The sequence below is a fragment of the Amblyraja radiata genome, chromosome 1 (assembly GCF_010909765.2).
Source record: "Amblyraja radiata isolate CabotCenter1 chromosome 1, sAmbRad1.1.pri, whole genome shotgun sequence".
Lineage (NCBI taxonomy): Eukaryota > Metazoa > Chordata > Chondrichthyes > Rajiformes > Rajidae > Amblyraja > Amblyraja radiata.
This window is the reverse complement of record NC_045956.1, coordinates 70,010,629-70,038,143: the sequence shown is the minus strand read 5'-3', so window position 1 is coordinate 70,038,143 and position 27,515 is coordinate 70,010,629. Positions and strand designations below refer to the sequence as shown.

At 44.0% G+C, this 27,515-nt stretch overlaps 1 protein-coding gene across 2 annotated transcripts in view; it reads right to left on the bottom strand.

Moving 5' to 3' along the window:
* Nucleotides 1–27,515, bottom strand: part of fras1 (Fraser extracellular matrix complex subunit 1) — a 518,669-nt gene that overhangs the window by 27,400 nt on the left and 463,754 nt on the right. For both annotated transcript variants that reach the window (XM_033023871.1, XM_033023878.1), the window contains 5 exons: nt 27,234–27,390; nt 25,409–25,609; nt 21,239–21,426; nt 17,018–17,293; nt 289–521 (listed from right to left, as the gene is read on the bottom strand). In XM_033023871.1, the coding sequence (XP_032879762.1) occupies nt 289–521; nt 17,018–17,293; nt 21,239–21,426; nt 25,409–25,609; nt 27,234–27,390 (1,055 nt within the window). The remainder of the gene's footprint in view (nt 1–288; nt 522–17,017; nt 17,294–21,238; nt 21,427–25,408; nt 25,610–27,233; nt 27,391–27,515) is intronic.

Below are 27,515 nucleotides of genomic sequence, written 5' to 3'. Positions count from 1 at the left end.
ACCCGGGTACTTGGTGCTGATAGGTAAAAGCTCTATCGTTGCACCACTGTGCCTCTGTCTATATCAACGTGGGTGGAAAATTGATTCATAATGACATTAGAAGTGAGCTTAGTACTAGCAAGGTTACAATTGCCACAAAAATGCCCAATTTCACCTGGAAATGATCATTAGCACAGTTCTTGACTAACATTTTGTTCACATTTCTGCAACCTACCATAATGATATACTTATTTGTGTATAACTGGAGCCTGTCATCATAATGATAGTTTCCTGCTGTCTTTGCAATACCTGTTGGGATGTTCCTTGTGCTTGACATCCAAGTACTTCAAGGTGGCTATGAAGGATTGGGCCTGGAATCCCCTTGCTGTCCCCGCCACTACCGGCGTGTGGCATATCGAACTATCCGTTCCTATGGTAATAATATTGCTCCTCAGTGGTGTTCCAACATGGCCAGCCTTGTCCACTGCTTTGGCAACACAACGGACATGGAAACGACGGCTGAAGTAGATACTATCAAGCACCTACAGCAGGAAGATGAAAGGGAGAGTATGTTGAGTTCTCAAAAGCAAAATACAGAAATTATGAAACAAAAACAAAAACATTGGAAATACTCAGTAATTCGTATCAGACAGTGAATATGGTTATCAAGAATTACAGGATCTTGATCAACTAGGCAAATAGGCTGAGGAATATCTAATGGAGTTTAATTCAGGTAAGTGTGAGGTGTATTTAGGGAAGTCAAACCAGGGCAGGACCTTTACAATGAAGGGAGCCCAGGGGAATATTGTAGAGCAGAGGGATCTAGGAGCATAGGTACATAGTTCCCTGAAAGTGGCATCGCAAGTAGGTAGGGTGGTAAAGAAGACTTTTGGCAAGTTGGCCTTCATCAGTCAGGGCATTATTGGTAGAAGTTGGAATATTACGTTGGTCACTTTGTAATTAAGATACCGTTAAGCTGGAAAGAGTGCAGAGAAGATTTAAGGGGATGTTGCCAGGACTCGATGGCCTGAACTATAGGGGAGAGGTTAGATAGGCTAGGATTCTATTCCTTGGAGCACAGGAGACTGAGGGATGATCTTATAGAGGTATATAAAATCATGAGGAGAATAGACAAGGTGAATGCACAATCTTTTTCCTGTGGTAGGGGAATCAAGAACTACAGGGCACAGGTTTAATGTGAGATGGGAAAGATTTAACATGAACCTGGGTATATGGAATGATTTGCCAGAGGAAATAGTTGAGGCAGGTACAATAACAATATTTAAAAGACATTTGGACATGGTAAATGGAACAAGCTTGGATGGGGCATCGTGGTTGACATGCGTTGGGCTAGAGGGCCTGTTTCTGTGCTGAATTACTCTATACTCTTGTAGATCAAGCAACATCTGAGGAGAGAGAAATGGAGTTCACATTTCAGGTTGATGACCTTGCTCCAGTACAGACTTCTGATGATAGAACGCACCCTGAAATGTTGCCTCTGTTTTCTCTGCATACTTGACATTGAGCATTTCCAGCATTTCTGGTTTTAATTTCAGTATTCTGGAAGCTGTTACCAAGACTAAATAAATCTTGCCACGAAGGGCAAATTTCTAGTATGTATGCTTCAAGGCAGGTATTTATTTTCGAGGCTTAATGCTGCTTTACTGAGGGAAGAGTGGAATATACAAGAAGTTTTGGAACAACCAAACTAATTTTATTTAAGTGTAATACAATCATGAGTGCACAGTTCCTACTGTAAACATCTCTGGAATGATACTTGGCCAGATGGAAGTGGAATTTTCTTTTTAACTAATCTACACAGTACTGAGATGGTTAATGAACAGGAAAGCTGTGTGCTCCAATTGTAGTTTGCAGACTCAAGAATGATACTCAAATACATTAAATGTTTGTTACAATTAATATTGAATATACAATTAATTGCAATATTAATTTCAAAACTTAATAACCACGGTAAGAAATGAACCTCTCACCTCTCCCCACCAATTCTTTCAACATCTTTTAACAGACAAAACAGCAAATGTACAGTTAAAAATCTTTATGACTTTGTTTCATTTCCAAAGAGAGTTGAATAGAATCAGGTACCACATCCAAGGAACCAAAACTCTGGAGTTTTCCCACCTCCCTTCCCCAGCCCCATAGAGATACAAGTTTGTTTGCCAATCAAATCTTGTTCTACATCAATCAGCCATGATTGGGTGCATTCGACAGATGTTGTATGGATGCGGCCAAAATGCCTGGGGCCAGACTGGTCAAAGAGTATTTGATCATCTATCCCTGTGCACTACTTACAGACTTCAGTTTTCTTCCATAATCATACATCCGTTCAAACATCTTTAAGGTTTAATTAACATTGCATTAATTATCTTTGATGACAAGCTCTCCTATCTATTTACTCGATTGAGTAACGTATTCTTCTAAAGTCGGATTTTGCTTGAAGCATACTAATTTTACAGTAATTTCATTTTAATCTGTTGGAGTTTAAGTTTCCAATATCCTTTGTTTTTTTTAATATGTATTTTCTCTTAAAAATTAGTAGCCTCTCTGTGTCCACTTCATCCCAATCCAGCAAACTAGTCTCTCCCACAATCTCTTTTAATTTCATATATTGCTCTGAGTTGCATTAATCATTACACAGGAGTTGATGTCAGTAAGGAAATGGAGCTTTTAGGATCCAGTGGCACAAAGTGGTGTGCACGACAGGCAAGTATACTTCGGATAAAATAGCGTGGCTTTGTCATAAATTCAGTAACATATAGATCCTACATGGAGCAAAAATGTAAATAATGTTTCTGGGTATTATCTAAAGGGGCTGTCCCACTTGGGCAACCTAATTGGCGAGTTTAGAAGTGTTAGAAAAAATGAAATGTTGAAGACCTCCTTCAACTTTGTAGAAGACCTCCTTCGACTATGTTGAAGACTAGCTTCGAAGAGCTGCGACTAACTTTGGGAAAATTGGACACTGAATAGTGGAGAGTGAAGACGACCTCCTTCGATTTCCTTCGACCTCCATTCGGCTATGATGAAGACTATCTATGACTACCTTCGACTACCCTCGATTACCTACGACTAACATGCCGACCTACTACGACTAAACCTACGAGTAAAAAAAGTATAGATTTTTTCCATGGCGACCTTTTTTTACTCGCGGGCATTTTATAACATATTGAAAAAAACGCCGTGACCTAGCTGAGGCCTCGAGTACGCGGAGACCACTCTCGAGCATGAAGGAGAATTACAAAGACCTCCTACGACCTTGTGTCGACCATGCTACGAGTATGAGTCGAGGGCAAACTCGCCAGAACTCGCGGATTAGGTCGCCCAAGTGGGACAGGCCCTTAAAGTGGATTTTGGGTGTTAATCATTTTCAAAAAACTTGAGAGAGAATACAATCCACAATATTAATGTGCTAAATAGCAATGGTAGGCTGGAGCTCACTAGACCATCATCCTTTGTTATGTAGGTTCCGGAACAAATGATAGTGGTGATGCTAAACTCTCCTTTCTCAAATGCCTGTTTGGGATCTGAGTGAAATCAATTGAACTGTTGCAACTCAGTTGTTTTTTGGGTGAGATTCCACAACATATTACTGGTCAAATTATAAGAAACTTCATTCAACACTAAACTCTACGAAGGCTCAAAGGCTAAATTGGTTGCTGTTCACATTTTTATGCTGCAAATTGTTCCAATAGAATGGTCTAGTTTTATATTATTTTAATTATTTATTGTCGCGTATACTGAGGTATAGTGAAAAGCTTTTGTTGTGTGCTAACCATTCAGCGTAAAGACAATTCACGATTACAATCGAGCCATTTACAGGATACAGATACATGATAAAGGGAATAACATGATAACATTTAGTGCAAGATAAAGCCAGTAAAGTCTGATCAAAGTTACTCCAAATGGGAAATTATGGCTAGTTTGCATTATCAAACATCATACAAGGTAGGAAACAAACCCTATATAATCTACACTGCAGTATCCTAACTTTATTCATATATGCAATGTGGTTGTCACAAAAAAGCAGCATTTATTGCCCCTCTTTAATTACTGATCATTAATTGCTGCAAAAAAATTGCAGCAGGATCTGGATCGATTGGCCACTGGGGCTGAGGAATGTTCAGATAAATTTGAGGTGTTGCATTTTGGGAAGTCTAACATGGGCAGGGCCTACCCAGTGAATGGTAGGCCTCTGTGTAGTGTTGAAGAGCAGAGGGATCTGGGAGTGCAGGTGCATGGTTCCTTGAAGGTGGAGTGGCAGGTAGATAGGTCAAAAAGGAGTTTGGCACATTGACCTTCATCAGCCAGAGTATTGAGTATAGAAGTTGGGAAGTCATGTTGCATTTGTATAAAATGTTGGTGAGGCCGCATTAAGAATATTGTGTTCAGTTCTGGGCACCGCTATAGGAAAAATGTTGTCAAGCTGGAAGGGCTACAGAGAAGATTTATGAGGATGTTGCCAGGACTAGAGGGTCTGAGTTTGAATAGGCTAGGCTTTGGAGTGCAGGAGGATGAGGGGTGATCTTATAAGATCATGAGAGGAATAGATCAGGTAGATGCACTGAGTCTCTTGCCCAGTGCAGGTGAATCGAGGACCAGAGGATATAGGTTCAAGGTGAAGGGGAAAATATTTAATGGGAATCTGAGGGGTAATATTTTCACACAAAGGGTGGTGGTTGCACGGAACAAGCTGCCAGAGGAGGTAGTTGAGGCAGGGACTTTCCCAACATTTAAGAAACAGTTAGACAGGTACATGGATAGGACAGGTTTGGAGGGATATGGACCAAATGTGGGCAGGTGGGACTAGTGTAGCTGAGGCATATTGGCCAGTGTGAGCCAGTTGGGTCAAAGGGCCTGTTTCTATATTGTATCACTCTATGACCCTATGAAGGCGAGGGAATTCCAGGATTGCCTCCCAGTTTGTGTTAAACTCAGGCAATACATTTCTACAGCAGGATGGTATCAGATATAAACGACAAATAGGTGGAGGTACTACTTGCAATTTAATCTGTTATATGGATAGATAGATACATAGACAATAGGTGCCGGAGTAGGCCATTCGGCCCTTCGAGCCAACACCGCCATTCAATGTGATCATGGCTGATCATCCACAATCAGTACCCTGTTCCTGCCTTCTCCCCATACCCCTTGATTCCGCTAGCCCTAAGAGCTCTATCTAACCCTCTGTTGCGGAGGTTGTGGGTTTGCGAGGTGTGTTGAAGGTTGGTGGATTGTGACATTGCATCTTGTAGATGGTCTTTGTGTACTTGTCCTATATAATCCTTACTGGATTCAGTAACAGAATGAATCTTTTTGTAAAATGAAAAATGCCATTTTATTTGGGAGGGATGTGCAGTTGTTTCTTTCTACCTGATAGACAAATAATTTCTGCAACTTGTTAATGTAAATCAGTATCTACCTGCTGAGGCTGCATACTTTGTAATGTAAATACTTTGTTAATGCAAATCAGTATTGACATGCTGAGGCAGCATACTTTGGTATGCAGTATCATCTCAAACCAAGTATTATTTTTCTTATAGTTCACAGTTACATTCAGACTTTCTATTTTTCTGCAAACTATATACTGTATTCACATGAGATCTTCTGTTTTTATGACCCTACTTATACAGTTCTCCACCACATAATGTCAAAGTCATTACAGTGTGGAAACAGACCCTTCGGCTCAACTTGTCCACAAGACCAACATATCCCATCTACACTAGTCCTAACTGCCTGCGTTTGGCCCATATCCTTCTAAATCTGTCATATTCAAGTACCTGTCCAAATGTTTCTTAAATGTTGTGATACTACTTGCCTCAACTACCTCCTCCGGCAACTTGTCCCACACACTCACCATCCTTTGTGTAAAAAAGTTACCCCCTCAGGTTCCTATTAAATCTCTCCTTCCTCGCCTTAAACCCCTACTTGATTCCCCTACTGGGTAAAAGACTGTGCATTTACCCGATCTATTCCTCTCATGATTTTGTACACCTCTATAAGGTCATCCCTCATCCTCCTGCGCTCCATGGAATAAACTCCTAGCCTGCTCAACCTCTTCCTATAGCTCAGGCCCTCGAGTCCTGGCAGCATCCTTGTGAAAGGGCTTTCTCATTGTGCGACCTGAAGCAAGACTTAACAAGATTTAACATCGTGGGAACCTTCTGCGATAGCAGTACGGCATTCGTGGACCACCGAGGACCTCCGTGGCGCTAACGGCAGGTAGTCGTGTGACTTGGTAAGGTCGGGAGAAAATTCAAACATTTTTGAATTTCTCCAAGAGTGTCTTGAGCAGCGTTGCAACATTGTATGGACGCAGATGCCAGTGCGATATCCGTGCGATATCCGTAATGACACTTGCGAATACCGTGGGAACTCCTGCGAACGGTAAACCCGGAAGCTTGACAGAAGGGACATAAGGTGAGTAAAAAAGGTGGTCTCAATATCGCCAATGGACCATGTGTCCATCGAGGACGTCCCACCTAATTGTCATTGTTTGAGAATCTTTTTCACAGTAAGACTTGCAGAGATGCCTCTCATAAAATCGCAAAGAAAGGGGTCAAAGAAAGTCGGAAAGTTTTTAGCCATGCCGGTAAACGAGGAGGAAACTCAGCAAGAGAGACAGGTGGAGAGGCAAGAGGAGATGCCAGAGAAACCACTGCCTGTGGGCTCCTTGGAGCAGGGAGAGGGTGATCAGGGTGGATTTGAGATTGCCTCCCCAGTAGCTGTTGCCTCCACAATATTCTCAGCAGACGAGAACATAAAGGTCAGATGGCATATAGGTCAGATATATCTTATACGTCTGTCTGTTCCCTGCAACTGCAATGTAAAAGTAGTGGCAGACAGCTTTTACACCCTCTTCGTTTGAAGTAGGAATCATGTCTCTTAGAGCCATAAAATAAATTATGCATGAGGGCAGGCAATTTTCACTTGTAATTCTTGTCTTCAAAAATGCCATCTGTATTGACCAACTTGTGCTCTGTTATCCAAGAAGAACAATAAATAGCACATTAAATGCGGAGGGCATGCTCTTAAACAGGCCTCTTTTTACTGACCAAAACTTTAATTTAACGGAATAGATCCAATGCTTGAAGTTCCATTTAATTCCAGCACTCTACTTTAATGCAGATGACCAACTTTTGCAATGGTTCGCTTGAGAACCATTAAGAATCGCCTGAGGCCAAGTAGCGGAGGGTGATTGCTATGCGCAACCCTGGTTCCAGTGCCTTTCTCATTACAGTGTCAGTCTTCTTCAGCAGAGGTCCCAAATTATTCTTTCTCATTAAAGAGCTCGGGTGAAATTCTGACAAAGTTTTTGAATGCACTTTTATCCTCTTCGCACAGCACATTAAGCAGTTGCTCATATTGTCCTAATTGAGGTCTCCGTTGAAACATGGGCTTAACCCAGTGAGACTTCCTCTTAATTATCTTTTTAATTAATCTCAGCCTTCTGCCTTCACGCAAGCGTTTTCGATGCACATGTTGCGCTAATGCATACAGCACGTCAATGAAAATAACAACCAGCCTGTACTCGAACCAACTTTGTATAGGCATGTCTGCAAATTAGCCAATTCTACGAACGGAGGATATTTATATAGTGTGTGAAAAAAAATGACATCATTTGTGCCACGTGATCAACTACACTACAGTCCACGATGTTCATTCACGATTCGGGAAAGATCGGGAGACGGACAAGTCAGTCGCACAAATGACAGAATTGCCGAGTACCGTGGGAACTCTTTATCGTGGGAACACTTTATCGTGCGGAACTCGTGCTGGACCACGACCACTTCACTCGGGTGACATCTTGCTTCAGGTCTCACCGTGAGAACTGGCCATAAATCTTCTCTGCACTCTTTCCAGCCTAACAACTTCTTTCCTATAACAAGGTGACCAAAACTGAACACAATATTCTAAATATTCTGTGTGAAATGACAGAGGATTCAGTGGAATCCCCAAAAATTATTATTGCCACTGGGCAGCATTCAGCGGTGTGTGTTAAGGGCCTGTCCCACTTATGCGACTTTTCAGTGGACTGTCTGCTCGACTTTTCAGTGGACTTCAAGCTCGGGGGAACTCGCCTGATAAACCGCAAGCTGGATCGACCGTCAGAGCGGAACACACACACACACACACATCGCAAAGGCGGGGGCAGGGAAAGCGGGGGAGCGCTGTCTGAAATTCACACAGTGCAAAGTCAAGGTGATACTCGTGATGAACAGGAAGGTTAAAGACAGCTAGCACAGTGTACGGTAAGTCCTTTAAAAGAGCGGGGAGGATGAGAAGGGGGGAGAAGGAGTGGAAACACTTTTAAGAAGCCAGACAACATTTAATAAGCCAGAGATACACAGCTGTGAAGTTTAACGGGCATTTAACATTACCGGTCGGTTTTCCTTGATCTGAAAACTCGTGCTTACGTTTTTTTCCCTCCAATGAGCCAATGAAAATGCCCAGTCAGCAAAGGAGATTAACTAAAACTACCTAGGGCTACCATGACTAGCTACAACGACATGGCGACCCCACTACAACTGCACCTACGAGTATCGATTTTCTCCATGGTAACCAATTTCTGGTCGCAAAAAATGTTTCAACATGTTGAAAAATTTGCTACGACCATACTGGTCGCGATTAGTTCCCAGAATGCGGGAACTCCTCTCGACCATGAAGGAGACCACCTGCGACCATGTGGCGATCATATGGTGATATGAATTTTGTGGTGAGCGCAGAGATTCCTAAACTTGCTTAAGAGGTCACCTAAGTGGGACTGGTCCTTAAGGAAGTGAAATACTGAAAGAATGTGAACCAGAGGACATGCCGTATACTCAGAATATGGAGCAAACGATCCTATCACCTTCGTTACCTGGGTTCCAGAAAAATTGATGTTGATGAAATATCCCTTTCAATTCAAAGTGGCCGGTTTGTAATTTTCTGTGTGAACAGTCACCCGCCGATAAAGCTGAATTCTCTGGAAGTTACACAGCCCTAGAATCTTATTCACAGGGAAGTAATTGGAACGTAAAACCATTTGTTATTGAAAAATAAATGGGGGTTAAAACTTGTTTTACTGTCAGTGTTGACAAGTGATTGTTCATCATCCGTTGATAACGTCTGAGCTGGAGCTGATGGGAGAGCAATCTGCTTGATAGTTTCTAACACAAGTGATGTCATTGGTTCAATGGAGGCAAAGTAGCAGAGTGGTGCAAAATATTGTCTGATACTCGGCGGAAGTCACCGGCCACAGGCATGTTAATCGAACATTGAAAACTGCAGATGCTGAAAATCTGAAATGAAATATTCAACACTGGAGATGATCAGCAAGACATACAGCACTCTTGGAGAGAGAAATAAAGTTAACGATTAAGATGAATAAACTTCCATCAGAAGTGGACACGTGAGGAAAGAAACTAATTTGAATTGTAGCCGTGGGGAACGGTGACGAGAACAGAGGGAATATTTGCGTAAGACACTGCCCGATTGACGGAGATGATGTTTCACACTTCCACAAGCTACTGAAGAGATTTGCTTTGCAAAATGACACTGTGACAAAGGTAGTATATTTTGTGTCTATTGTTTTGCGTTCAGAACCCTTTAGACCAGCAACTGATCTTTGAATATTCAAAGGGGTTCTACCATTGATGGAAAGTTGGCACACAAAATGCTAAATTAGATAATTACAGCCATTACAGTAACTAGAAACAAGTACCTAATTGTTTCTAGTTACCTTTGACCTGCTTGTGAATGGTTAAAGAGTTTTTACAGCTCCCAGCATCATTCTCCAATGGTTGAGTCATAGTCACACCTGTGTGTATGCACACACACATCTGCGCTCATTTATTTGACACTTGTAATTTTAGTTTTCTTTGAATCGTAATTTATTTTTCCAACATTTCTATTTTTTGATTGGTCCCGAGTGATTGTAGTTATCAAGGGTTTTTTCAAACATTCAATAGAAACAGCAGGTTTGGGAGCCTGCAAGCCGGAACGAAGGAGGTGTCCCACCACTGTCAACATCATTTATCACTGAAGTTGGCTATTTGCCCTGGAGGAGCCTTGCACTGTGTCGTTCGAGGCCACGCCGGTGTGCTGGGAACCGGAGTGCCAGTGAAAGACTGCACCCACGGCCACGTTGATAGAAGCAGCAAGGCTGCTGCTTCCTTCCTCAGAATATACTGGATAAAAGCTTATCATAGATAGATGGATGTGTGGACTTAAGCGGGGCTGAAGATTGGCATCTGGTGTTTGTTGTAGAGGGGACTTCTCTAAAAGCTGGTGAAATTTCTCCACCAGTGTAATCAAGATGAGTCTCGCCCCAGTCACGCGCTATTCTCCCCTCTCCCATCAGGCAAGAGATACAGAAGTGTATTAACGCATACCTCCAGGTTCAGGGACAGTTTCTTGCCAGCTGTTAACCATCATAACAACAACTAGAGCAAGATCCTGAGCTATTATCTACCTCATTGAAGACCCTTGGACTATATTTAATCAGACTTTACTGGACATTATCTTGCACTAAACATTATTTCCTTTATCATGTGTTTGTACACTGTGGAAGGCTTGATTGTAATCATGTATAGTTCCGCTGAAGGTTAGTACTTAAAAAAAGCATTTACTGTACCTCGATACATGTGACAATAAACTAAACTAAACTAAAAAAGCTGTTAATAAGCATATAACTCTTTACACTGAAGTAACTATTTTTTTTAAATCCAAGTGTATTTCACAACTGCATCACTGGTTTTCTAAACTAGAATCGGCCTGGGCTTGAGCCATGTGAATGTTCACTCGGCTTATGTTCCTTCTGAGGTGGTACAGTGACCATACTTTTGGGATGAATGTCGGGTTTATGATTAGGAAAGAGCGGATAGAGACTGCAAACGTTAAGCAACACGTCTTTAAATTTGCCAGATTTGTAAAAAATATCAACCGAGGGGTGCAGGACCGATCAAAAACTAATAATGCTATAACAAAAAAAAACTACGATTCAAGAAAATCTAAAACTACAAGTGTAAAAGAAACATGCTCAAAATCCATTGTCCTCAATTGTCACTCAACCGTATGTTTTGTACTTTCCAAACTCAAAAATATCAATAAGCAGAAAAGAAGGCTGCCTTAATCTCAACATCACAGACTAAGGCTCATCTATTTCAAGTAAGGCGGGATCAGCCTAGGTTTTCTTGAGTGAGAGTAAATTATCCGACTAAGAAACTAATTCTGCACAAGCAAAGTCAAAACAGGCACTGCCACCATTTGACATCAGTGTTTAGAGGCTTGAGAGTCTCTGAAGCTGAGTCGGAATAAGTTTGAGGCAAAGCTAGATAGATACGACAGGCAAGGGATAAAAGGTTACCAGAGATAGATAGACAAGTGGTTGCATTCCAATCAAGGCAGCCATGACCTATTGAATGGCAGAACAAGCTCAGTGGAACCTGTACCTATTTCCCATATCTGGCAGTGCCCAAGGGTAGCACATCATTGACAAGGAGAAGGCACAAGGAACTGCATGTGCTGAAGTCTTGAGCATAACGCAAAGTGCTGGAGGAACTCAATGGGTCAGGCAGCATCCATAGGAGGGTTGCACGCAAGGTCATCGGGTCAAAGAGCGTGACGCACGGAGCAGCTCAATCCATGTGGAGGACATGGCTGCCTCAGTATACACACGAAACGCGTACTTTCTTACCTGTTAAAAACCGGCAAAATGGTCAATCTTTTGCACTGTAAATAATTGGTGGTGCTGTCATTGAAAGCGGGAAGGTATAAGGTTCAAACTGGTGTTATCTCAGTAGCATCTTTTACAATCCGTGACTAATATCCGCATTCATTGTCGTGTCCAGACAGCATCATCTTGATAAACCTTTGCTATATAAAGCAAACTCAAAGTCAGAGCAATTTGATTGTAATATTCTGGGGTAATTTTTTTGGGTGACTGAGCGCTCTGAACCAAATGCTCTAGTATCTTTGCTCTGAACCCGAGCACCAAGGTGTAAGTAGCCGAAAGAGCGCATCCCTCGGGACAGCCCCCACTCTCCCCCCCTGGGGTCAGCGCTGTCCGGCCACGGCTGCCCTACGCCCCGTCTCTCCCTGTGAGCCGCACTGTCACTGGCTGTGGGTCGGCAGCGCCCACACACGGGGCCGGCAGAAGCGGGGCCGGGTGAAGCGGGGCCGCAGCTCTGGGCAATGTCAGCTGCAGCAGGGTCTGCTCCCTCCGCCCACCCAGAGTCACTGACCGCACTGCACCGACACCCCGATCACTTCTTTCACCCCCACCCCGACCTCCTCCCCCCCCCCTGACCTCCTCCCCCCCCCCACCCCCGGCTGCGGGGATAGAAGGCCCGGGGTCCACGAGGGTGCAACCAGTCCGGATGCAGGGCAGAAGGGCCCGCTGTGCTGGCAGCCATAGTAAATGCTTACCTGCATTTCATCACGTGTACACCAGTTGGCGTTGTGTGGCAACAGTACGGGTCACGGGTCGTGACCTCGACTGCGTGCAACCTCCCTATAGAGGGAATGGGTAGGTGATGTTTGAGTCGGAAGTCTTCTTCAGACTGGTTCCCTATTCTGGAGAAGTATCCTGACTCAAAATGTTGTTTGTCCATTGAAAAATAGGTCTAGGAACAAAATTTAGAAACTGCAGGGCCCATGCAATAAGGAGGTAAATCAACAGATTAAATTCCTTTGCTGTGTACTCTAGAAATGATGGAGTACTTAACAGTATTCCCAGTCTCTGTTGTTAGATTACTGAGGCTATAGTGCCACCTATTGGGGAAATAGGGCGAGCAGGTAGCACATCAATGGCCTGATGCCCAATGCATGATTTTCCAAATTCATTCGCAATTTTTCCTGTTGAAATATTGCTGTATTGTTAACTATTTCATTTCTGTGAATTTGAATTCGGACTAGATCATTATCAACGCTAAACTGCATTATGAGATTTATGTAAAGCAGAATGACACTGCATGGAAACATGCTCCTTTGCCTACCTTGTCTATGTTGACCAATGTTGGCATTCTGAGCTAGTCCCATTTCTCCACATTTGGCACATAGCCCTCTAAACCATTCCTAATCATATATCTGTCCAAATTTATTTTGAAAGTTATCACTATATCCCGCTTCTCCAGCTTCCTCTGGCACGTCATTACAGTTTATGACTACCCTTTGAGTGAAAATGTTGCCCTGGAGCTCCCTCTTAAATATCTCCTCACTCATCAAGTCTATGCCCTCTGGCTTCAGATTCCTCTACCCTGGGAAAAAGACTCTGGAGTTCACCTTATCCTTGCCCTTAATGATTTTGTAAACTTTAATTGGGTCATCCCTCAATATCCAATGTTCTAAACAAAAAGTTCCAGCCTCCAACCCAGTCTCTCCTGATAACTAAGCTTACAAGTCCAGGTAACAATTTGGTGAATCTCATCTGTATCCTTTTCAACTTAATGACAATAGACAATAGGTGCAGGAGTAGGTCATTCGGCCCTTCGAGCCTGCACCGCCATTCAATGTGATCATGGCTGATCATCCCCAATCAGCACCCCGTTCCTGCCTTCTCCCCATATTCCCTGACTCCGTTGTCTTTAAGAGCCCTATCTAGATCTCCCTTGAAAGTATCCAGAGAACTGGCCTCCACCGGCATCTGAGGCAGAGAATTCCAGACTCACATCGCTGTGTGAAAAAGTGTTTCCTCGTCTCCGTTCTAAATGGCTTACTCCTTATTCTTAAACTGTGGCCCCTGGTTCTGGACTCCCCCAACATCGGGAACATGTTTCCTGCCACTAGCGTGTCCAAATCCTTAAGAATCTTATATGTTTCAATAAGATTCCCTCTCATCCTTCTAAACTCCAGAGTATACAAGCCCAGCCGCTCCATTCTCTCAGCATATGACAGTCCCACCATCCCGGGAATTAACCTTGTAAACCTACGCTACACTCCCTCAATAGCAATAATGTCCTTCCTCAAATTAGGGGACCAAAACTGCACACAATACTCCAGGTGTGGTCTTACTAGGGCAATGTACAACTGCAGAAGGACCTCTTTGCTGCTATACTCAACTCCTCTTGTTATGAAGGCCAACATGCCATTCGCTTTCTTCACTTCCTGCTATACCTGCATGCTTACTTTCATTGACTGATGAACAAGGACCCCCAGATCCCATTGTACTTCCCCTCTTCCTAACTTGACGCCATTTGGATAATAATCTGCCTTCCTGTTTTTGCAACCAAAGTGGATAACCTCACATTTATCCACATTAAACTGCATCTGCCCACTCACCCAACCTGTCCAAGTCATTCTTCATAAAGATGGATGACTGGAACTGTACATAGTACTCCCAGTGTGGTCTCATCAACAATTTGTACAGCAGCATCATGATACTCCAGCTTTTGTACTCAACACCTTTCCCAAATCATGCCAAACACGTACTCCAACATCCTGTCCACCTGACTTACCGCTTTCAGGGAAGCATGTGACTGTACTCCAAGTCTCTGTCTTCTGCAACACTCTCCAGGGCTCTACTAATCAATGTGTAAGTCCTGCCCTGGGTTGACGTACCATAGTGCAACACCTCACTTGCACTTCCATTTCCCATTCTTTGGCCCACCTTCCTAACAAATCTAGATTATGTTGTAAACTTAGATATCCTTTCTCACTGTCCATATACCATCAATGTTAATGTCATCAGTAAATCTACTATCAATGTTAACTATTTTGTCATCTAAATCGTTAATGTATATAACAAACAATAATGTTATCCAGCACAGATCCTGGCAACAGTCCACTGATGACAGGCCTCCAATTAGAAAAAAACAACTACCCTTTGACTCCATCCTTCGGCCAATTATGCATCCATTTAGCTAGCTCACCTTGGATTCCTTGTGACCCAACCATCCACACTAGCTTACCATTTGGAACAGGGCAGAAATAAGTTCTGAATCAATTGTAACCTCCCCTCTCCCATCTCAAGCATGATGTTTTGTCATTGCAGCGAGGATCGGAAGGCACTATATTTCATTCCAGTGTGAAATATTAGGAAATATTAAGAGAAAAAAGGTCAGGGAATAAAATTTAATAAGGGAACCTATAAGCTCCACAAGCTTGAAGAAGAGCAGGGGTACATGTGAGCACCATCACCCCCAGCTCCCTTGAACTTCACAAAGATCCTGCAAAAATCACAGTCTAGTTTAGTTTACAGAAGCCAATTAACCTACAAAGCTGCATGGAGTGTGGGAGGAAACTGGAGGACCCGGCGAGAACCCCGCGGTCACAGGGAGAACGTACAAACTCTGTACACACAGCACCCAGAGTCAGGATCGAACCCGGGTCTCTGGAGCTGTAAGGCAGCAGCTCTATCTCTCCGCCACCACGCTGCACACCTCCATTCCACAACCTCCGGCCTTTCGAGAATAACTGATGCAGCTGCAGTGCAGGGAGAGCAGCCGATCCAGCGACCCAGAGCAGTGAGGGAAGAGATCGCTGGGTCAGCCAGAAACCCTCATGCCCAGAGATCGAAGGATCAACAGAATTGTACTGGATGCAGTGCACTTATTTTCAAAAGAAGCAATTTATTAGACACTTTGGCCCGAAAATTCCAGCTACCCCATCAAAGGAAGTGGTAATGCTGGAGAGGCACGACATCAGCCTCGTCACTCCTTGGGCAACTGGTGCAAAGCTCGGCAGTGACCACAGCCTCTGGCCTCATGGATCAGAGATTTCCTGCACAGTCCTCTGTTATGAGGCTGGATTCTGAACTTAATTGAGGAGGGAACAAATAATCTGAATTTAGCATAATGATGGATAAACCTGTGGAGGGTGAGAGGTGGAGTTGGGATGCCAGCAGAGTGATAGCTTTTACTGACAGCAGCAGACAGCAGGGGGTGGATGGCTGCAGGGAGGAAGATAGTGTGATTGGGTGGTGGCAGTGGGGAAATCGGTGCAGTGCATTATAGTTGGGAGGCGATAGATGTGAGGGTGTAGATTAGTGATTGACTTACTAGCTGGGGATAGTGCTGAGGGTTCAGATTGCCATGGGGTTGTCCAAGATCGCTTGTTCCCATGACAGTGTGGTCCAGGTTTCTCTGCCACGCTTCATTGCAGAGTTGTGGATGTAGCCCAGTCCATCACACAGACCACAGACACTCCACCGCTGACTCCATATACACTTCACTTGGCCCCAGGGAAGCAGCTAACATCATAATCAAAGACCTATTTCATTCTGGTCATTCCCTCTTCTTCCCATCAGGCAGAAGATACAACAGCTTGAAAGTGTGTACCACTGGACTTAGAAACAGTTTCTTCCTTGATGTGATCGGACTTCTGAACAGTCCCTCCATTAGCTAGGGTATAGTCCTGATCTTCCAATCTACCTCATTGCAGCATTGGACTTTTATTTCGGAAACTGTTTTGCTGCAATATTAAGAAACTGTATTCTGTACTATATGGGTATTTTCCTCTTTGCTCTGCCGTGTGTTTGACGGTTATATTCATGTAAAGCATGATCTTATTTGATTTGATAGCACACTAATAAAAGCTTTTCACTGCATCTCGATACAAGTGACAATAATAAACCAATATCGATGCCAAAGAAGTAATGCAAGGGAAATACACAAAATAAACTGTAAATGCTTATTTCACTCTGGGAAGAAAAATGATTTTCTATTCCACAACACGTAAATACCATTATGTGTTTGAATTATATATGTTTGCTTGAATGCAGCAGAAATAACAACTAGTAAAATTCTTTCACAAAATAATAAGCAGCGATGCAGAATTTTTAATCTGATCCTAACATTGAGAAACAGGAAAAGAACAGCCTGGCCGGCCTTAATTAATCACAATCTTCTAACCTGACTCTTCCACCATTTATTTCTGCCCTCAAGGAAATTACTTAATTTTCACTTCAAACATTTCATTCATCTAAGCTGTGGCATAAATTACATTTTCCACCGTTGAAAGGACAATTACTTTGCGCCTCCTGGCAATTTGTCTGGGTTTACAGCTGAAGTCAGTTCCTGCTGGTTCATTGGTTCTTTGTACTTACCATGTGGGTGGTACTGGTGAAAGGAGTGTTGTCCGTGACAGTCTCAAATGGGGACCTGGCTCCGCTTGTATCTGTAGGCGCAGCCACTTCCCAGCTGAAGCGAATGGTTGACTGGTTAATTCCTGCCTCGTCACAGCGTTCCTTCATTACCGAGTACTTTGGGAAATGTGAGTCACATGTAGTTACACACACCAGAGGGTAGCCAGGCGATGGAGTCTTTTTGGTTCCTTCCTTTGTTACCTCTTCAACGTGGTCATAATCAGCTAAAGACACGACCTGCAATAATAAATGTTCAAGATATGGCAAAATATATTTTGCAATTAAGAGTTCAAATGCTCCAATATATGGTTCAAGGCCATATTCCAATCTCATTCTAACTTCCATTCCTTTGAAGGCATAGACTTGCATCTCAACATTCATAAACCCTGTAGAAACATAGAAAATAGCTGCAGGAGTAGGCCATTCGAGCCGGCACCGCCATTCAATATGATCATGGCTGATTATCCCAAATCAATTCCCCGCTCCTGCTTTTTCCCCATATCCCTTGATTCCTTAAGCCCTAAGAGTTAAATCTAACTCTCTCTTGAAAACAACATTTTCCATACACTGATTCTGAAATGGCATGAGAAAGTCAAAATCATGGGATGTTTTGTGAGAAGTGACCAAAAGTGTCACTGCACTATTTCACAAACAAAATCCAGAAGGACATCTGTGGCACAGGTAGGACCTCTCTTTGGTGTTCAGGGGTGCAAGGTTGCTATTGGAATACTCGTCTTGTTGAGTGAAGCCTTCTATAATCTCTTCGGCCGTGTTTCCATGCGGATAGGTCCCGGCATGCTTTTTCACCGGCTTCTTGATTGATAGGTTTTTTGTGGTCCCAGGATGCAGAGCCAATAATGGGAATTGAAGCAAACCACCTGCCTGTCAGTCTTGGAGACACGTGCAAGAAAGCTCGGGGAAAGCAAAGGGATGTGAATTATGCTTCAGCATCTGGCCTTTCATCAGCCATAAATACAATCCTGTTCAGGCACCATAGTCCTTCTTCCTGCACCCAGGAATGTAGATTTCTCATACCCAATTACTTTCTGCTTGTCTAACTGACTTGATTAGGAGCAGACAAATTGTAGAAACAAAGAACTGCAGATGCTGGTTTATACCAAAGATAGATACAAAGTGCTGGAGTAACTCAGTGAATCAGGCAGCATCTCTGGAAAAAAAGGGTGGGTGACGTTTTGTGTCAGATGGAGTCTGAAGACTGAGGTTGAGTCTGAAATAGGGCCCCGACCTGAAACGTCACCCATCCTTTTTCTCCAGAGATGCTGACTGACCCGCTGAGTTACTCCAGCAATTTGTGTCTATATTTGGTCAGGAACAGTTCATTTCTCCCTGAAAGAGAATCCAATTAAGGGTTATGTGAACTAGCAATAGATGATGATGGGTAGAATGAAGCTTCAGTGGAGCAGAGTGGTTGGGCCAGAGGCACTGTTTCTGTGCTGGATACTTGAGGCAATCCAAACATTGGTTACAGATGAATGCAAAACTCAACAGAACTGAAACATGTTGCTCGCACACCATTGCCCATGTCCAGCTCGTGATCAGAACTGGGTCCAGCAGTGGGAATGAATATGGACAAAGGCCAAGCAGTTCATTAGTGCAGAGAGCAGAAATCGCATGGAGGTTATGGCTGAAGATATACAAACAATTAAAGGAAAGATTGAAAGAAATAGATTCATGTAAGTTTTGGAAAAAACATGACATGCATTTCAATCTGGAGGCACGAGAGGCTGCAGATGCTGGAATCTTGCACAAAACCAGGACAGCTGCTGAAGCAACTCATCTACACAGGGAAATGGACCATTCAGGTTTTTGGGTTACGCCCCTTCATCTGGACTGAAAGAGTAGAGAGGACCTAGCCAGTTTAAAGCGGTGGGGGAGAGTGTGGGACAGAAGCTAGCAAGATGTGTATACAGATGCTCCCCGATACTGTCGTTGTGTCCTTGGGCAAGACACTTCACCCACCTTTGCCTGTGTGTGTGGATGTAATTATGTGAAGCACTTTGGGGTCAATGCAAGTTGACTAAAAATGTGCTATATAAATAAAGAAATTTAATTTAATTTAATTTAATTTATGATGCTTCGACTTACGATATCTCGACTTTACAATGTTGCAAACGCTGGGCAACGGCAGCAAACTGCACGTCACTTCCAGTCACGTGATCACATTGTATTAAATGCGTTTTCGACTTACGGTATTATCGATTTACGATGGGTTTATCGGAACCTAACCCCATCGTAGGTCGAGGAGCAGCTGTACAAATAACGAGGTTTATTGGCAGATAGAGTCAGGGTGGGCGAGAGAGGGATGGAGATAGCGAAAGAGACTGGGAGGTGATGAGTGGGGAAAACAAATGGGTGCAGATTCTGGAATCTGGCAAGAAAATCAGATGAAAGCGTAAGGAAGGGATGATGCGAGAGACAACAGTTACATCTGTGTGCAGAGGGAGAGCGCAAAGGAGTGACTAGGTGAACACAAAGTAACAGGAATCCCTGAGTGCGACGTAATAGGCACATGTCTGACAACCCTTTATCTCATAGAGCCTGAGGTGTGAGGACGGAGGTTGCCCTGCATTTCTTCATGGCACATACGGCAGGATCTTATCAGACAATCACGTTTAATACAGGGGCCTCTGGTCTGCTGTCTCCCATTCACTGCTGCGTGAGTGCTGGACTGCAATGATAGGCTGCCGAGTCCAGCTAAGTGAACATATGTGCAGAATTAGCTGGTGTGAGTACTGATGGAGAGGGGGTGAGAAAGGATATCTGGTCACAGTGTCACATGGAGTTGCTGCCTTACAGCGCCAGAGAACCGGGTTCGATCCTGACTACGGGTGCTGTCTGTATGGAGTTTGTACCTTCACTCTGTCCTCCCAGATTCCCAAGAAGTGCAGGTTTGTAGGTTATTTGACTTTAGGCTTTAGAGATACAGCGCGGAAACCGGTTCTTCGGCCCACAGAGTCTGCGTCACCCAGCGATCACTCTGTACACTTGCACTATCCTACACACTGGGGCAATTTACAATTTTACCGAAACAAATTAACCCACAAACCTGTACGTCTTTTGAGTGTGGAAGGAAACTGGAGCACCCAGAGAAAACCCACGCAGTCACAGGGAGGATGTACAAACTCCGTACAGAGCGCAACCATAGTCAGGATTGAACCCGGGTCTCTGGTGCTGGAAGGCAGCAACTCTACAGCTGCGCTACTGTGCCCCCCTGTAAATTGTGCCATCTTCCATAAATTGTTCCTAGTGTACAGGGTAGAATGGGTGATTAATGTCGGCATGGACTCAGCTTCTTTCCACACTGTATCTCTAAACTAAACTAAATTCTCTTCTTCCTGCAAGAACATTCAATGGAAAAGTTTGCATTGCAGATCGTCTGCAGCAATGGAGTGTCAATGCTCATTCGGCAATAAATGTCTGCAATCCTCCCATTCCCTGACTAACGGCGTGTCTGCTTCATTGGCAGCTACAACGTATTGACACCCAATGTCTACACAGTGGTGTGGATCCACAGACTGCACAACTAAAAAGTAACTCCTCACTGGAGGCAAACACTCCCTGTTGCAGCAACTCGAACAATTAGCGTAATGCGAAGTTTCTACACATACCCACCTTCGGTTTTATTTTGATGGTACAGCATGGCGACAGGCCCTTTGGCCCACTGAGCCCACGCCGACGAACGATCCCTGCACACTAACACTATCCTACACACACTTGGGACAATTTACAATTTCACCAAGCCAATTAGCCAATAAACCTGAAAGTCTTTGGAGTGTGGGAGGAAACCAGAGCCCCCCGAGAAAACTCATGGAGGTCACAGGGAGATTGTACAAACTCCGTACAGACAGCACCCGTGGTCAGGTTCGAACCTTGGTCTCCGGCGCTGCAAAGGAACAACTCTACCGCTGTGCCACTGTGCCGCCTTCACTCACCAAGTTATCAGTATTTGCAAGTAGAAATGAAGCAGACCTGAGCAGAGAAGAGTCTCCATGCTTTCCGACTCATGGGAGCACATTGAGCAATGTATTATGTGCTAAAGTAGATCAAGCTGCTCTGGTTCTCTGATACAACTCAGATCTGACAATGGGCCAGATTATCTCACAGAAGGCAAACAAAATCTTTCAGCCTCAGAAGGAGCAGATCAGCTGCCTGCCAACTTACAATAGGTGGTGCTGGTAAAATTAGACTTCCTGCTGCCTCCTGGTCGAGAATGGTCACCGTGGCCATGGTTAGGTCACCGAGAATGGCCTCAATAGGGTCGTCTGGCCCCAGCACCAGGGAAAACGACTCGTGCCATTCTCGATCTTCATTGGACAGGATCTCCACTTTAAATAGGATGTGGTCAATGCCTGGAGAGGAGAGAAAGCAGCAATGTTAATGATAGGGCAGAGCCAGTGCCCAAGAGTGATAAAGTACATAACTCCCGCCACAACAATACCCAGGGGCTTGAATAAACAGCAGCACCGCTCCAGTAACTTTCCCCAAATAGATCTTTGCAACATTTCAGAATCATTTCCAGTGCTTGTACAAAGCTTGTCATTTGCAATTAATGATGCCACAATACACCCTCGAGGTGGTTGCCATTTCTGGCTGTAAACAGGAACTAGGATTGACAATCAGCAGCCACTGTACTCCAGGCCTGGCTTCACATGTGGTGATTCCACTTGTACCTGTATCATTTACTGGACTGAATGAAATATGTTTAGTTTAGTTTAGTTTAGATATACAGCGAAGAAACAGGCCCTTCGGCCCACTGAGTCCATGCCGACCAGCGATCCCCGCACACTAACACTATCCTACACACAGAAGGGACAATTTACAATTTTGTATCGCCAATTAGTCTCCAAACCTCTACGTCTTATGATTCAACATCAGTGCACAATTCATGGGAGAGGGACAGAACTTGTAAACTGAGTGCAGAAGTCACTCAGAACATTTTTACAAACCAGCCATAGTAAATCAAAAATATACAACTCTTGCAGGTCACTACATTTTGGAAAGATGTGAAGGTCCGAGAAAGGTACAGCAGAATAGATCCGGAGAAAAGGGATTTTATCGACAAGGTCACATTGGAAAAGCTAAGAGGAAATGTGAAAGAGGAGAACAACATTATGACAGGTTGGGTATTCAAAGAAAAGTACAGATGTCAGAGGTAATGGGGAGAAGACAGGAGAATGGGGTTAGGAAGGAGAGATAGATCAGCCATGATTGAATGGTGGAGTAGACTTGATGGGCCAAATAGTCTAATTCTGCTCACATCACTTAGGGCGTTATAAAAGCTATTGCAGTTAGTTGATGGGACAAGAAATAAGAACATGCACTTAAGGTTTCATGGAAGAGAACAGAACGAGTCACAGAGGCTAAGAGCATGGATACAGGCTCTTAGGCCCAACTCCTCCATAATGACTTGCTTGCATTTGTCCCATAGACCTCTAAACCTGTCCTATCCATGCACTTTTCCAGATGTTTTTAAATATTGTAATTGTACCTGCATTAAGTACTTCCTCTGGCAGCTAGTGCCATATACCCACCTCTTCCCTGCATAAAACGTTACCCCTCAGGTTCCTATTAAGTCTTTTCTTACCTCAAACATAAGCCCTCTAGTTCTTGATTACTCTAGCAGGGGAAAAAGATCTTATAAACCTCTCATATCACCCTTCGGAGACCTCCAAGGAACAAAGTTCTATCCTCCCAACCTCTCTATAGCGCAGGCCCTCGAAGCCTAGCAACTTCATCTTAAATCTCCACTGCGCTCTGGGACCAGAGGGCACAGCCACAGAATAAAAGGATGCACCTTTAAAAAGGAGATGAGGAGGAATCTCTTTAGCCAAAGGGTGGTGACTCTGTGGAATTCATTGCCTCAGATAGGTGTGGAGGCAAAATCATTGGGTATTTTTAACGCAGGGGTTGACAGGCTCCTGAGTAGTAGGGGTTTCAAAGGTTATGGGGAGAAAGCAGGAGAATGGAGTTGAGTGGGAAAGATAAATTAGCCATGATATATTATCCATCTACTGTATTTTATGAACTCTTTCCGTTTAGTTGCATACTTTCTATAGCAGGTATCAGAAGACCCCATCCCTTAATATGCTGGACCATACCAGGATACATGGCCATACATACACATGTACTGTAGTGGGTGTACTAGTTTGCACCTAATGTTTCAAAATTCAATGCTGAGAATGAGTAAGTACAACTCTCCACAATATCTGGGAGGCTACACTGGGGACATTCCTCCGTTCAACTCAACTAGACTCATGCTAAACTTCAAAAGTAATTATTTCAGTTCTTCAGAACTTGGCTAAATGCTGACAAACATTCAGTGCAAAATCTCCATAATGGTGAAGATCGTGCTCACAAGTAGAATGGAGGAGGAGAAAAGTGCAATCCACCCAGTTAAGGGAAGAGGCAAGACTCAAACAAGGGTCATTGACTACTGTTCTGCTGAAGTTAGGAGTTAACTTCTGACTAGGATGGCATGCAAACACCTTATCAGTGTCTTGCAACTTGTCGCTGAACTTCCCACAAATACAACCAAACGCTGATAACACTTAGCAGTATCTGCAGAAAGAGAAAAACAGAGTGAAGCCCCTGTCCCACTTACGTGTCCTTGGCACGCTAATTACGCGACCTCGTGGTCGCGTTGAGCCGCGACAGTCCCGCGAAGGTCGCGCGCGATTTCATGCGTACACACAGCCGTCTAGAGCACGTGACGTCATTCTAAGATGGACACAAAATGCTGGAGTAACTCAGCGGGACCGGCAGCATCTCTGGAGAGAAGGAATGGGTGATGTTTCATGTTGAGACTTCTTCAGTCTGAAAGAAGGGTCTTGACCCGAAACGTCACCCATTCCTTCTCTCCAGAGATGCTGCCGGTCCCGCTGAGGTACCCCAGCATTTTGTGTCCATCTTCAATTTTCTTGGCCCAGCTCTGGGAGTAGAAGTGGGGGCGGATCCGGACCGCAACGGCCGTGAGCCCCAGGCCGAGCTCGGCGATCGTTTGCCTGCTTCTGCTGCTGTTGGAGGTGAGACGTTGCATCGCACCAGGGTCTTGGGCCTGTCCCACTTTGGCCGTCAGTTACGCGACAGGCAGTTGGCGCGCAAAGATTTTGTTCGCTACAAAAGTTTCGGAGCCCCGTGCGATGTCGCGCACAACTATATACCCCTCCGCGCTTCTCAGTGGGACCGGCCCCGTGCGGCCATACGATGCCCGTGCGCCTCAACATGACCACGAGGTCGCGTATTTTGCGTGCCAAGGACACGTAAGTGGGACAGGCCCTTTAATGTTTTCGGTCAGAAAATGTGAAGAAAAAAACTTGGTTACACCCGGAGCGGTGATGACCTGGAACTCGCTTCCTCTGAAGCAGAAATAAGCAACAATTTCAAAAAGAAATGGTTTAGCACTATGGAGAAATAAACTTAAAGGTCTATGGGGATAAAACTGTGCAACGGTGCTGAGGGGATTGCTCTCCAGAGCCGGCTTGGGGCAGATGGCATCCTTGTGTACCAGAACTACTCAATAACATTGAAAAGCACAGCATTTGTTTCCATGCAACTACAAAACCAAAGTGGCTGCATTTAGTTAAGTCATCTTCTAATCAATTAAGTTGCGTGTGTTACGGACACAGAAAGTAATGCCCGTCCCACTTAGGAAACCTGAACGGAAACCTCTGGAGACTTTGCGCCCCACCCAAGGTTTCTGTGTGGTTCCCGGAGGTTCACGGAGGTTTTTTTCAGCCTCCCTACCTGCTTCCACTACCTGCAACCTCCGGGAACCGCACGGAAACCTTGGGTGGGGCGCAAAGTCTCCAGAGGTTTCCGTTCAGGTTTCCTAAGTGGGACAGGGGCGTTAATGATGAAAGCTCACAAGTTGTTTGTGATTTGCGACGAAGAGATGGGCTCTCAGCAATTGGACACTTGACCATGTTCCAAGTCAAGTCAAGTCAAGTTTATTTGTCACATACACATACACGATGTGCAGTGAAATGAAAGTGGCAATGCCTGCGGATTATGCAAAAAATATATATTTTTTAAATGTGGGGATGACAGAGGCCAGATGGCAGGCAATCGCTCAACATCACGTCGAGAGATGGGAGAAAACATTTAGGATCCTTCCTGAAATTGTCGCTCGAATGGCAGGCTATCCGACTGTGGGAAGCATCACAATTAAATAGCTGAGAGCAGTGTCTCTCAGTTCTGACATTGAAACCAAGATGCCTTTGTGTACTTAGCTGTTTATAAAAGCAGCTGAATTGGTCAATGAGGTGCAATCAATTTAGTGCAACAATGACACATTTTCAATTTTAAATCATTTTTAGGCGCAACATTTCTCACCAGGATTAAATTTGAGCACCCTGCTCTTGGGGTTGTAGTCGATGCCAGACTGTGCAGAGCCATCCCGAGTGCTGCAGCGAACCTTCGACGTCCTGTTCTGATCCCCCTTCCTCAGCACCTTGATGTTGAGTATAGCAATGGCATCAGGGCCCGACGGCTCATGCACCTGGTACGCTGCCTCTTCAAACTGAATTGTTGGGGCTACGAACAAAATCACAAGTTAAAACAACAACTTAGAATCAAACCACTGCTGGAAGATCTGTGGAGGGGAAGGGACAGACAACGTTTCGGGTCTGAAAAAGGGTTCCAACCAGGAACATCATCTGTCCATTCTTTCCACAGATGCTATCTGACTTGTTGAGTTACTCCGGCATGTCGCGTAGCAGTAGAGTTGCTGCCTTACAGCAACAGAGACCTGGTTCGATCCTGACTACAGGTACTGTTTGTATGGAGTTTGTACATTCTCCCCGTGACCTGCATGGGTTTTCTCCAATTCCCTCCAGTTTCCTCTCAGACTCCAAAGATGTACTGGTTTGTAGGTTAATTGGCATTGCTAAAATTGTAAATTGTCCCTTATGTGTGTAAGATAGTGTTAGTGAGTGGGGATCACTGGTCGGCACAGACCCGGTGGGCCAACGATCCTGTTTCCACACTGTATCCAAACTTGGTGCTTTGCTCAAAATTCCAGCATCTGCAGTTCCCCGCGTCTCCAGATCCTTTACACAACTCATGTAAATCTGTCAGCAAGCTCTTGCAGAAACATAGTAAGCAGCATGCATTTAAACTGAACTCCACAGAAATTATTATTTTGACTAATCCTAAATAGTGGAAAATTCCTCAAATCATGTCTGCTGCACACAAAACTTGTGCAGTGATTCATTTCTGTAATTTAATATTTATGTTAGGGTTCTGTGAACCAAGCGTAACACTGAATATTACACAAATTATTAATAAGACAATCTAGTAAGCAGTGAAGCCACAGTTTGACCCACTGTGGCCTCTTCACTACATCTATCCAAAATTAGAACAGTAGCAGTAGAGAAACAGAGCTGGTTATCACTGCCTGACATATCAGATTAAAAGCCAGCAAATGACACAATACAACACTGCCGTGTTCTGCAAAGACTTTCCTATGCACTGACCTGAGGTATTCTTAGTTTAGGTTCATTTAGAGATACAGCATGGAAACAGGTGCTTCGGCCCACCGAGTCCATGCTGACCAATGATCACCCATTCATACTAGTTCTTTGTTATCACAATTTTGCATCCTATATAACAGGGGCAATTTATGGAAGCCAATTAATCTACAAACCCGCACATCTTTGGGTTGTGGGAAGAAACTGGTCACAGGGTGAATCTGCAAACTCCATATGGACAGCACCTGATGAACAGGATCGAATCCGGGTCCCTGGTGCAGTACAACTAAAAAATAAGTACAGGTAATTTGTGCAGATAAATATTAAAATAACCCAGTCCTTGTGTTGTTTGTGGATGATCAGCCATGATCACAGTGAATGGTGGTGCTGGCTCGAAGGGCCGAATGGCCTACTCTTGCACCTATTGTCCATTGTTGCCTTTAGAGCGGAGCTTATTTATAACAGTTGGCCTTCCAGTCCTCACCTCAGAGTTACCTGTCACCCCTCACCTCAGATTACTGGTCATCTCTAACCTCAGAGATACCTATTATCCCTCATCTTTCAGAATTTTTTAATGAAAATAAACATTTTACCATTGAAGCACAACATTTAAAGCATAAATTATTTAGAGGTATGAGAAGGCAGAGTTCTACAGCTACTGAAAGATGCGTGGAAAAAAGGTAGCTTACCATCTTCATCGTTTGAGATAGTTACAGTGGCCATGTTATTTTTCCCGACTTTGGCTCCACTCCAGTGATTGCCCATAGGATTGCCCAAGTGAAGTTGGAAGTTTTCTTCAGGCTCAAAGACAGTGTCATCATTTATTACAACTGTGCAATTCTTTACCTATGTTTGAAAGGTAAATATTAGTCTAAAGAAGCACGGCTCAAGATGAGTGAAGAGACCCCCCAAAACACACCTAAATTACATACAAACATTGTGCAAAAACGCCACTTTATACCTGTTTCAAG